This window comes from Xiphophorus maculatus, chromosome 19 (assembly GCF_002775205.1).
Source record: "Xiphophorus maculatus strain JP 163 A chromosome 19, X_maculatus-5.0-male, whole genome shotgun sequence".
Classification (NCBI taxonomy): domain Eukaryota; kingdom Metazoa; phylum Chordata; class Actinopteri; order Cyprinodontiformes; family Poeciliidae; genus Xiphophorus; species Xiphophorus maculatus.
Window position 1 is genome coordinate 23,278,636 of NC_036461.1, and position 12,780 is coordinate 23,291,415.

Genomic DNA, 12,780 nt, shown 5'->3' on the forward strand with positions numbered 1-12,780 from the left:
TAATGACCTCTGTCTCCCTCTTGTGGCGGTTCCGTAAGTTACAGGGAAAAATCGGCCAGCCGGACCTGGAGGCGGATGCGAGTCCACCTTACCTGCAGTGCATTCCTGCAAGATGCTAGATGTCCAGTTTCGTCGCTTGTGTTTGGTGGCCTTAGCGCTCGGTTTCCACCTCGGAAGGGCGGCGGAGGTCTCAGTATGGAGCGTAAACATCAACTCGGTCAGTGTTTTACCGTCGGTGTGAGCGTTTCTGCGGAGGAAGCCCGGGCTCCTGCTAAATGTTCACCAGCTGGCAGCTAAGGAAGCTAACTAGCCACTAGCAAAGCTCTCCTCCGGATGAGAGGTCCAGCTGCTGCCAGCCAGGCTAATGATGACTGCTGATGTTCTTGTCATTCTTTAAATACCCGGCGTTTTCCTGCGACAGAATCCAAAATGTCTAACAAACTAAAGGCAGGCTTTCTCCTGGACTGTTATGGCAGCTTTTAATGAAAAATGTATTTTTTTAAAGATGTACGCCTGCCAGCAATAATAACTGCTGTTAAGGTATTCTTAAATTCAGGGATGCTAAACGTTGTGCTATAGGCGAAATCAATAGATGTAGAGATAAACTTGAATTCCAAGAACTTGATTGCGTATCTGATCTGTTCATTCATCTTTTCTCATTCACCAAGAAATTGATCCAGTTATCCATAATGTCAGGGATGGGCTACATGGACTAAAATCTTGTCATGATATTTAGTTGTGTTTATGTAAATAATAATAATAAAGGTCCCAAAGGAGAATTTAAGAACCATCAAATCTACTTCATCCCAACTCCAGTTCCGTTACGTGTGGCAGCTGCATCTCTTAAAAAAAATACAATAATTGTACTAATTAGTAATTTCAAATATTTGTTTTTTAATATTTGTTGCGCTGTCATGGAAACGACAGTGGAAAAAGTAACTCCAACAGCAAAAGCAACAATCCCGACCCTTGTGTCAGTTTTGGGAATTTGCAAGTATTACATATAATTTAGCGTTATCACAAAAAAAATATTTTTTATGAAGATAATCTATTTTCACTATGACAAAAAAAAGAAGGAAGGAAGGCTTATTTCCTTCCTTCCTTGCACCAGTCCATGCACCCTCTGTTCCTTAATTAATTTCATCCTCCTTTTCTCCTTTCCTTCCTTTGTTCCTTTCATCCTTCCTCACATCTTTCTTTCTTGATTCCTCTCCTTATTTCTTCTTTCTTTCCGTCGATCCACAAATGAACAGTTTGCATCAATAAGCATCTGGAAAGTTGTGTCTGTACATTTGTAAATAATCCTGTGTACAAAAACCTTGACTTTCACAATTGACATTAGAAAATGATGCATTTATGGTGGGAATCCATAATCGGCAAAACCGGACGCTGCCGGGCGGTTCGGCGCCGGACTGTCTCTTGCTTCCTGGTAGAGGTCTGAGGACCAGAAAAGACGAGTTGCTGCGTCAGATAAAGTCTCATCAGTCGCTGTCTGCGTTGTGCTTTCAGACACAGGACGCTGTGTTTCGGAAGACGCTGTACGCCAACACCACCATCTTCATGAGGTGTAAGTACTCGCGCTTTACTCTTGCATCATGGCCACTTTTCTTTGCGCCTGGGCATTTTTCCACTGAGAAAAACAGCGCGCTCAGGGTCGTTGTGTAACCTCACCCCACCCTGCTTCCCTCTTGATAACATAATCTGTGAAAGTTGTTATAAAACTGTGATCTTTTGCTCCCTATTGTGTCTGATAATCCTGTTTGCTCTCCTCTGTGCAGTTCTGAATGACGTGGGGTCATGTGAAAAATATCTGGCCTTTAACATCAGCTGGTACCTGCGCTCGTCCGTGTGCTATAATGAGGTCTTCAACACGCCAGTGAGCTGTGCTTCTGTTTGTTGGTGTTTGGTCTTTCTACTCGGCGTAGCGGCTAGACTTCGTAGCCATCACTCCTCCCAACAAACCCAGTAACTGTTTTGATGTCATTTGCAGCTTTTCTTGGTTCAAATATTCCTGCAGTTATTTTTTTATTATGCTTTCGATGCACAAACCAGCACAAATAGGTCACGATCATTTTTGCTGGACGCAGTTATTGCAATAAACGACAACATTGTCATTTTGAGACCATTTCCAAGTAATATATTGATAATGGCGTAATGATGCAGGTTCGCCCTCTCACACTGGAAGTGGCCGATATTTTCAATATGCAAAATAGAGATGCACGGTATAATGGTACTAGCATCGCTATCGAATTACGTTAGTCATTTTTTAACATGTTGGGATCGGTCTGATGAATAAAACGGGGCCGATATGAACGACCGATATTTATTTTCATCTTGCTGAAAATAAATATCAGTTTTATTGTTTCTGCTCGCTCTGGTGATGAAACAGGAGAGATATTAACAGCAATGCTAATATCGGATATCGATGTCAGTCCGAATTGTTACATCGGTGCATCGCTAATCCAAAATAAAACACGACAGCCAAACACAATCAATTAAACTGATATAAGAAGCGCACAACTAAAACCGTAAAGGAAATGGATTATGATGTCTGCGTAAACGAGATTTCCCTTCAAAGAATATTGAACATCAGAATGGAAATTATTGAGCTCATTTCAGTTTGACATGCGATTAATAGGCAAATGTGCAAATATATGGATCTGAGCATGTTTTCTGAAAGTGTCAGCCTGTTTAGGAAATCATAACCGCAGACGAAATCCAGTTGTGTTTTTGTTTTTGTTTGTTTTTTGGAGGACAACAAGGCAATGAACATGTTCGGCATGGACCACATGTTGAAAGACGGCTGGAGCGGCTTCTACAGTCAAGGCTACATGTACTTTGAGAACTGCTCCTACCTCTTCACCCCGAAGGTAAAAGATGACAAAACCTATTCGCTTTCAGTAACGCCTACAGTACCTGAACACGTTTGAAAACATTTTTTTGCTTTTGCAGGTTTATTTCCCAGACTTCAACCCTTATCAGCCACTGTCCAGTCCGAAGGTGGGTGATTGATTTCATCGACCACGCCGTCTGAAAGCTCCGACGTCGTTTAACACGGCTGCTCGGGTTCGTTGGTATGCTTTGTTCACTGTAACTTTGTCTTTCAGAGTGACCCATCAAATCAGACCTTTACTTGGCCTGACAAACCGGTGAGGAATACTTCTATTACATTTAGCTAAATTGCACAAAGTAACTTTGTTTAACCATATTTTCAAATTTACTGATACTTATTGATCCTCTTGTGGCATAAATAGTTGAGAAAATAAAAATAAGGTCAAATTTTTTTCTTTAACATCACTAGTTGAAATTTATCGAGACAACAATACATCACATTTCTTATCATAATAATAATAATAATACATTTTTCACAATAAATGATAAATGACAAGCGATACGATAAATGCCCAACCAAATATCAAACCAAAATTTAGTAGTTGAAAACTTGGGGATGCACAATATATTGGCATCGATGTCTGTATTGGTCGATGTTAGTCTTTTTTTTCTTATGTCTTTATTGGTCTAATCAGTAGCACTGGGCCGATGTTAACAACCGATGTTTATTTCCATTTTGTTGCCGTTTGTGTTTCAGTAAAGGGACAATGATAGTGACGCAGCACAGGATAATAGGAAGCAATGTAGGCTGTCATCACCTTTATATGGTGCAGAATGTGTAGGGAAATGTATATATTGGTGAATATAAAAATACTACCGGTATTTTTATACCGATTTAGTAGCAGCACAATATCGGATATCGATATCGGCATCGACCCAAATGTTCAAAGTGGTGCATCCGTTAATAAGCTGAACTTTTTTTTTTTTTTTTTCCAAAATTAAAATCTTGCCCTTGTGTTTCAAAATTCTCAAATCTGGATGTGACTGGAAAGTTCTTTGCTCGTTTTCACTGAAGAGGCTAAGTGATGTTTTCCAGGAAATCAGCGCGGTGGCCAAAGCTTGGGTGGACGGCCCCTACCTGTTCATAGTGAAGGTGCAGCCTGCGGTCCGCGGCTTGGAGATAGAAGACATCTTAGCAGAGCAGCTCAACTTTGCTTTCACAAGTGAGGGTCAAACTATTTGTTTAGAAAATTCAGCTTTCGAATATCACCAGTGACAGATTTCCTTTTAACTCCTCAGTGAAAGTGGAGATGAAAGGACCACATGACTACTCGTCCCCAGCAGACTGGCCTCTGATGATCGTACGCATCTTTGTTTCCTGAAGGATAACTGACCTTTTCTTTCTTTATTAGCGCTGCACCTCATTCGGTTGCTGTTTGAATCGCCTCAAAGTGAAGCTGCGTGTGTTTCTCTCCCAGTTCTTCATGGTGATGTGCATCGTGTACGTTCTGTTCGGGGCGCTCTGGCTCTTCTGGTGCGCCTGTTACTGGAGGGATCTGCTGCGGATCCAGTTCTGGATCGGCGCCGTCATCATCCTCGGCATGCTGGAGAAAGCCGTCTTCTACTCCGAATACCAGAGCATCCGTTACAAAGGAGACTACGGTCGGACATGTTTGCTCGGGTTCTGGCCGTATTTGTTTTTCCGAGTCCGTCTCGTTGCATTTTGGTTTCTGTTTTCACAGTCCTGGGAGCTGTGATTTTTGCCGAGCTGCTCTCCGCGCTCAAAAGATCCCTGGCTCGAATCCTGGTGCTCATAGTCAGTCTTGGTTACGGCATAGTCAGGTGTGTCAGCTGCTGTGAAAGATAAAAATCGAGGAGTCCGGCGCTTGAACTGCGGCTTAATAATCCCTGTTTCTCCCTGCGGTGCAGACCGCGGCTCGGTACCACGGTGCACCGACTGGTGGCCGTCGGACTCCTCTACCTCCTCTTCTCCTCTGTGGACGGAGTTCTCAGAGTGACAGGCGTAAGTAACAACCTTTCTATACGAGACATTTTTAAACAAGCAGGTCATCGTGACAGTACTCATAATCCCCAGAACCTTTCCAAAATGTGCCACTTTACAACCACAGAGTGCGAAAAATGAAATGTACATATACATTTTTAAGTTATATACTCCTAAATATAACTTAGTGTAATCAACTACCTTCAGAACTCACCTAATTAATAGTCAATATTTATTTTATTCTCAGTAAAAATCCAGGTATGAAGACATTAGTGACCAAAGAAGCAAGCTAAGCCTCTGCTTGATGTTAAACGTGTCGACCAATCACATCTAATCACTACAACCTGTTCAGAAAAGCCAGCATAGAAAGTAACATAAACTCTTTTACAGTGGTGGGACTTGATAATAAAAAACAATTAATTGTGGAGTGTATAGTCAGTTAGTCAAAAACTATATATTGACAAAATGAGCAACATTTCAAAGTCTTTTTTAAAATTTTTTAAATGTATTTATTTATTAAATAAGTAGAAATATGAGCACAACAACAAAGATATTGATTCTTTTCAATCTGTTAATTAGGTTATTCCACCATCAGATTGGGGCCAAGAGTTGTTAGACCCATTCAGCTTTCATTCATTCATGAAACGTCTTTGAAAAAAAAAAATCCTTCTTTAAAGAAGTGGAGTGTGACGCCAGCATTAGAGTTGACAATGCGGCTTGTTTAGCATTCAGATGCTACTTTTTCTACTGAATAGATTCGCTGATACACTAACCTTTTTTTTTTTTTGTTTAGCACAACCTGAACACAACAACAGTCTTTTTCAGTTCCCATCAAATCGTTATTTTGAGGCAATAGTTAACCCTCAGTTTGCTAAGAGAAGCAGCTTTGTCGTCCGTCGATGTTGTTTGCAGATGTTGTTTGTGCGTCAGATTTAAAGTGCTGTACCAGAACTGCGTAAGTGCAAAGGTTCTGGCCCGAAAAATGGATTAAAAAATTTTAACGAGTAAAAATCTGTGATATTTTAACTCAAAACTAATGAGCTCAATTCCCAGTCCTACTCTTTTATGAAGAAAACTTTACATTTAAAACCACAAGTATAAGATCCAATCCCCCTCCATTATATGTGCATAAAGGACCATAAATAAAGCCTGAATACAATCAACAGTACATGTTAAAAAATGTAAACATTTTCTAATGTTTAAATTTCAATGTTAAAGAAACATTTAAAAGTAACTTAGTCTCATGTTGAGTAACTTATCAAGGTCTCCGCCTCTAGGTGGCAGAGTAACCTGTTCAATACGACAAAACCGCAGTGAGGAAGTATAATGAGGATCTTTAAAGTTCACCTCGACTGGACAGTCTGGATCATTTCTGACAGATAAAAAGTGGCCGTTTTTGGCTAATTTTGACATTTTTACATTTGTTTTTTTTAAATTAGAATGCCCTGTTCCTTTTAATTAAAGAAAAAACGAGAATATTAATGATAAATCTTGTTCTTCTGAGGATGGAAGAAATGAATACCAATATAAATGCAAACCCCCTTTAAAATTTTTATTTGTGAAACTTTCCTTCTAATTTTTAACTTATGCACTACTTTGTCACACAAAATCCTTTTGAAATACATTAAGAGTTGTGGAGGGAATGTTTGAAAATGTAAAAAGTTATGAATACATGAATACTTTTGCTATGACTAATCTGTAAGCTAAAGTATTTAGCACTTTTCTCCTGTTCAGACAAGCGCTCCGTTGATCTGGTTGATCATCTTTACTGTCATCTCGTTCCTCCAGGGTTTCTATGGAACCGTCGCCCTGGTGGCTAATCTCAGCCTCTCCCTCATCGACTCGTGTGTCATGTGGTGGATATCCTTTTTTATTTTTGTTTGTTTCACTTAAGTGGGCTTGCTCGAGTCCAATCAGGGGCTCCCAGCGGTATTTCGTACCCTGTATAAGTATTGTCTTTTCATGTGTACTCAAAAGGTTCTCCTTAATCAGCATCTACATTTTCATCAGCTTGTCACAAACCACTCGCCTCCTGAAGCTCCGCAGAAATGTGGTCAAGCTGTCTTTGTATCAGCACTTTACCAACACGCTCGTCTTCTTTGTTGTCGGTGAGTTGAAGCCGGTCTGGAACAAGGGAACTAAACCCAAAAGCTAGCTTTGTACTCGAGTTCACAGAACACATCCATGAGTTAATAGCAAAATGATCCATCCTTAGCTCCTGTTTATGTATCTGGATGAGTGAAATTGGTGAAATTTAGCTGATGGTGTAACATTTTGTATTTATATATTTTTTTATTTAGTGAAAGAGATATCTCACAATCCAGTGGCTTAACATATGACAATGACTCATCAGCAAGATTCACCATCACAATAAAATCCCTCCCTTCCACATCTGGGCTGTCTGTTTATGACCCAAAGCACAAATGATAATTAGCTTTCTACAGTGATAAGATGATTATTTTATTTTATTTTTTTACTGCCAATAATTCTTTTAAGAGTTACGCCAAGCATCTTTCACAAACTCCAGGAAGTTCCTGCTTCTGACATACAAACAGGAATTGTAGGGAAAGCAGTTGTCATAAAAAGTCGTGTTTCTCTACACGTCCTTAAAAAGTACGAAAACAGGCCTTTTTTTTTTTTTTTAACATTTCCCAGTTCTGGATAAGTATTTAAAAAAGAAAACAGAATTTAGAAAAATAATAGATTTTTCTAGACTTTTTGCTGTCTTGCTAACAAGCTACCTGGCTAGCTACTTAGCTTGCTGTAAATCCCTCTAACTATCTTTCTTGCTATCTACATATATAGCTTGACATCAAGCTAGCTAGCTTTCTAGCTTGCTAGCTAAATCAATACAGTTAGAGCCAGACTGATAGATCTAACTCCATATAGATAACTTTATTTAGATAGCTAGGTCGGAGTAAATATAGATAGACTGATCTTGAGCTATATATCTGGACACCTAGATCTAGATTGATAGATCTAGACAGATAGTTTTAGATAGATCCATTGTTGTTCTGACTGCTGTTACTCTGTAGGCAGGCTGCCATTACGCTGGCGCTGTAGATATGTGGTTATTTAAGGCACAGCAGAGGGAAGTAATGAGGTAGAGGTGGAAATGTAGGTTGGTCAGGCTCAGACAGTCCCATAATTCAGTTAGAAAACCTAAACAGCAGCTCAGAAATGCTGTTGAAGGGTTTTAACCTCACCAGCCATTTTGAACTTTTTAATCCTGTAATTCTAATTCAAGCCATATTTCATCCATCATAATCAAACTCTATATGAGTGCAAACCCTTCAGCATAATGAGCTCTGATGTGAGCTGGTCTTTAGGTTTCTGCAGCACTCTGGTAAAACAGCAACAGGTCAGACCAGATCATGCCTCTGCCATTATGTCCATCACCGTCTTTTACAGCAGTGCAGCTGTCATGGAGTGGATGGTAATAAAAAGAAAGCTACACAGGCTAAAACTGTGAATAATGGAAGAAATGAAAAGCTCATGTTTCAAATTGTGTCCACAGTTTCCATCATATTCATCATCTGGACCACCAAGGTGTTCAGGCTGGTCGACTGTCAGCGGGTCTGTTTCTGTTTCTGTTTTCTTCTGACTCGGATAAATTCTGTGTAGTTTGCGGAGAGGAGAACGTGAACCCACTTTCCTTTGCGTTCTGTGTCGACTCTCTCCCTCGTAGGGCTGGCGGGACTTGTGGGTAGACGATGCGTTCTGGCGCCTCCTGTTTTCCACTATGCTGCTGGTCATCATGGTGCTGCTGCGGCCCTCTGTTAACAGCCAGAGGTTAGAGAGACTGGGGCAAAACGAAAGTTAATTGTAATTACTGAGCTGACAACTGAATTTAGCCTGGGTTGTGTTTTTACCCCCAGGTTCTCTCATTCCCCTCTTATTGACGAAGATGACGAAGAAGATGAAGCCAAGGAGCCGATGATGAACGAAGCTTTTGGTAAGAAGTACTTGTGTTTTTATCAGGATGATAAAAACAGCCAGTGTTAAAGAAAACCGCAGAAGGATGGTGTCGCTGTGAAAGTACTCCCCCGCCCCGACTTGAACATTTTTATCACTAATTTAAACACCTGCTCTACTGATGGGTTGCCATTTTTGAAAATGAATCGAACACACTGAATTCTGCAGCACATCTACATGTTCAGATTGTCAAAGTCATGCTAGCATATATGACCTACTTCACTCTTGCTATTTTATGAAATTCAAACTTTTCACTGACCTGTGAAATGTGATGCCCTTTGACCTTATTTTGTAGTTGTCATAGTGTCAGCAGCAAAGCACTGCGTCCCTTTTTCTTTTATATACATATACTGTATATCACGTGTACATTTCAGATTTAGCGCGTCGTGATGACAACTTGACGGCTAAAACCAATGGTCGTCATCATCGGCGAGGCCTTGAGCATGTGATGTCACGTTGCAACGTGTCTATAGCATTAACATACATCCGGTGTTGTAGTTATAATGTAAAGTAAATCATTTCTGTCTGAGTGTGACCTCAGCTTTTCTTATTTTTACATCCAGTAGGAATGAAGATGAGGGGCTCGAAACCTGACGCTAACGGCTCCCAGAAACTTCTGAATAAAGAGGTAGACTCTGTTCTTCTGATACTTTTATGTCTTCAGTCGTGTTCTTCAAGCGTTAGTTTGTTTCAAATGTTGGATTTTTTTTTTTTTGTCAGGATGAGGACCTGAAATGGGTAGAAGAGAACATTCCTACCTCCGTTGCTGATGTGTAAGTCATTTTAGTCGCCTCAAAATATTTAATATTTTCATTTTGGCATGAATCCCACAGATAGTGCATGGCCATTCAAACAGTTGCGAAATATTGCTAGGACGCTTAACTAGCAATATGCTAACACTCTCGTCTTCTTTCCCCTTCATTCAGAGCTCTCCCTGTTATGCTGGATGAGGAAGAGGTAAAGTCTTCTTCTTTCCCCCCTCGTGCCAATCCCATGATTCTAGTCACAGTTTGCACTATTTATAGACCTCCACTATTTAAAGACCTTTAATTTGCCCTTTATCTCGCAGTCACGCTGACGCTTGCGCATAAATCTCTGTGCTTTTCTTCTAGGAAATCCTGAAAACTAAGATGGAGCGATCTAAAATGGAGTAGAGGGGAAGGCAGGAAGAAAAAGAAGCAGCAATGAATGAGATTATAGAAATTTCATCACCAAAAAGAACATGGAAGAAAATTTTCTTTGATTGATTTATTTATTTTTTTCTTTTTACACAAGTTGTGTTAAGCTGTGTTAAGTGTAAATAGTGTGTTAGAACAAGGAGGCGATGTATAGCAGAACATTTCTGTTTGTTTCACCTCAGTGTCTTCACTGTCGGGTAAGCTCAAGCACATAATTTCCACGTTAAATAAGATTCTGAAACCTATACCCGTGATATTTGAATTGGTACCGTGTGTAACTGAGGTGGATATGACTGTTGATAAAATCCTCTGGGAGTAGTTCCATCCAACGACTTCTTACTAACAGAGTTGGGTCGACCAGAACATGCTGACGTATGAAAATGTCATACAGTGCTGAAAACAGGAGGGTATTGTTGTTGAAGTCTAACACTTAAACAGAACGTGCCGACCCTTATTTGAAATCGTTTTCAGAATGTGTTTCATAATTGATCACATGATAATGGGGAAAATATTAGATTGGTATATCAAAGAAAACGGTGCGTAACTAAAAAAAGACAAAACAGGTTTTTAAAAAAAAATTTGTACGTGGAAAAATATGGCATGTGGTTGCTTTCAACCCCACTGAGTCAGTGCCGTGTGACTTTAGCTGCAGCTAAAGCTACAGGTCTTTTCTGGTGCGTCTTTTACAGGTAAATAACAAAACTATCACTCCGTCAGGTGGGTTGGACAGCCCAAACGTTCAAGTCCTCTGCATTGATTTAAACCCGTGGCGTTCAAACTTTATGTCCTGAGGGCCAAAACCGGCAAATGTAAGCTACAGGAGGGCCACAAAATCCATTAACTTAAAATGATTTCCTTTGCTGCTGCTGTTTTTAGTTTTACTTGCTCAACAATGATATTTTATTTTTTCAAATCTGTATATGTTTAAAGATCCGAAACATGAAAAGGGGCTCCAAACGATTGCGTTATTAAAAGAAAAACTAACATTTTCCAAATTTCTTGGGTCATCAATTGCTTTTACCACTCTTGACTTGTAGTGAGGGGCCGAAGAAAATCGTTATCAAGGGCAGCAAATGGCCCCCGGCCCACACATTGGACAACCCTGATTTAAAAACATTTTGCAAAGAGCTCAAAAGTTCAGTTTTGGTCTCATCTGACCAGATCACCTCGTTCCACGTGTTTCCTCTCTTCCATGCACAGACCTACGGCAAACTGCAAGCAGAAGCTCTTATGACTTCCTTTCAACGCTGGCTTTCTTCTTGCCTTAAAGGTCACTCTTGCAGAGTTCATGACTAATTGTCACCCTGCCGACACATTCTGCCTGCTGTTCTCTAGGTCGCCATCGTTCTGTTTGCTCACTTATGTGTTTTAATCCCTGAGGCCTCCACAGAACAACTGGAATTATATTGAGATTAATTACATTTACTGCATAGGTGATTTCGGATGACGGTCGGATTTTATTTAGGGATGTACGAGTAAAGGGGGCAGACTACAAATGCATGCCATACTTTCGGAAATCTATCATCTGTCATCTATGTTGGAGGGGTACAGACACTTTGTCCAGGCAGTGTATTTAAACAGTGTATGTTTTCTCAGATTATTTTTATCCAGATTAGCTCAAGGAGCTGCAATTTATTATTATTATTATTATTACTATTATTATTTTTATTTTTATTTTTTTTTTTTTTTTACATTTCCTTTATTACTCACATGTGTAAAGTTATGTACGGATATATTTTATGGAAGGCCAAATTCTGTTGCTGTTGACATTAAACAAGTGTTGCGTTCAATATGGCAGCCAGTAAATCTCACCCCTCATATGGATGTGGTGTGGGCCTACGTTTATGACACACAAGATTTGCAGCGTGTATATTAGAGGCTAATTTCACTAATTGGATAAATGCTGAATTTAGCACCTCACTCCAATTCAGGCATTAATTTAAAAAAATAAATCAGAAAATGAGTGAATAGTTAGCTGCTGTTAGAATCGTTTAAGGCTTTTCCTGTCACACTGCAAATATAGTTTTATCTCTTCCTCAATTTATGAAAATATGTGTAGATATGCTGGAATCCTTGCTTTCTGGTTTTATAAAGATTTAAGTCTTGTTAAGAATATTTTAGTTGTTTGGAAATATTTGACAGTCTTTAAGGACTTGAATCTGTTGTGAAGCTTTTTTGCATATGTTCTGCAGAGAAACTTTGTATTAAACAACTATGAAAATATGATTTAGTTTTTTTGTTTATTTTTTGCACTTCATGAACGGTAAAGTAATATCTGTATTTCCGGACTTTATTTACTATAGTCTAAGATGTACATCCATTATTAAATATATCCACAGACGTGTCCGTTTGGTTGTCTCTCCATCCATTAATTTATTTGTCCATCCATTAATTGGTCCGTTTTTCACGCATGCGTACTGACGTCTTCTATACTATTATAATCTTGTCATAATTGTCCAGTTGTTTGTTCAATCAACCAAATATCTTTTTAATCTATTAATCTTTTTCCTTTTTTTTTGTAGAATCCAGATATTTAAGCCTGGAAACGTCTTGAGAGCCCTGAGTCCACATGCGCCATTTCGATGATTTTGTTTTCTAATTGCAGGGTTAATTAAGGTCAAAATATGTTTTCTTTATTGTTTTTTTTACAGTGTATAAAGAAGACAAGATTTTTCATTCCTACAAGTATCAGATTTAAAATGTCAATAACTGAATGTAATGCAGAACCTTCTGGATAACTTTCCTGCTGTTTGTGGTTTAGGAGGAAATAAAAGCCGCTGCACCTTTAATTCG

The 12,780-nt window shown here is 39.3% G+C and overlaps 1 protein-coding gene across 3 annotated transcripts; it reads left to right on the forward strand.

The window, feature by feature from the left end:
* The first annotated feature begins 43 nt into the window (after positions 1 to 43).
* On the forward strand, positions 44 to 12,327 carry tmem87a (transmembrane protein 87A). 3 transcript variants are annotated; one of them, XM_023352621.1, is made up of 20 exons: positions 44 to 217; positions 1,510 to 1,567; positions 1,779 to 1,876; positions 2,751 to 2,870; positions 2,953 to 3,000; positions 3,108 to 3,149; positions 3,929 to 4,055; positions 4,132 to 4,193; positions 4,311 to 4,494; positions 4,575 to 4,674; positions 4,762 to 4,855; positions 6,623 to 6,694; positions 6,834 to 6,942; positions 8,352 to 8,410; positions 8,523 to 8,626; positions 8,713 to 8,789; positions 9,373 to 9,437; positions 9,530 to 9,582; positions 9,736 to 9,766; positions 9,922 to 12,327. In XM_023352621.1, the coding sequence occupies exons 1-20, from the start codon at positions 113 to 115 to the stop codon at positions 9,961 to 9,963; spliced, it is 1,650 nt and encodes a 549-aa protein (XP_023208389.1). In that variant the 5' UTR covers positions 44 to 112; the 3' UTR covers positions 9,964 to 12,327. The 3 variants fall into 3 exon arrangements, with proteins under 3 accessions (XP_023208389.1, XP_023208390.1, XP_005810715.1); XM_023352622.1 differs by having other exon boundaries at positions 9,376 to 9,437; XM_005810658.2 differs by having other exon boundaries at positions 2,754 to 2,870.
* The last annotated feature ends 453 nt before the right edge of the window (positions 12,328 to 12,780 follow it).

Excerpts from the sequence above, each read along its gene's own strand:
- tmem87a (XM_023352621.1), top strand. The coding sequence starts at position 113 with ATGCTAGATGTCCAGTTTCGTCGCTTGTGTTTGGTGGCCTTAGCGCTC. Across the intron at positions 8,790-9,372 it reads GATGATGAACGAAGCTTTTG|TAGGAATGAAGATGAGGGGC; the intron begins GTAAGAAGTACT and ends TTTTACATCCAG. Across the intron at positions 9,438-9,529 it reads AGAAACTTCTGAATAAAGAG|GATGAGGACCTGAAATGGGT; the intron begins GTAGACTCTGTT and ends TTTTTTTGTCAG.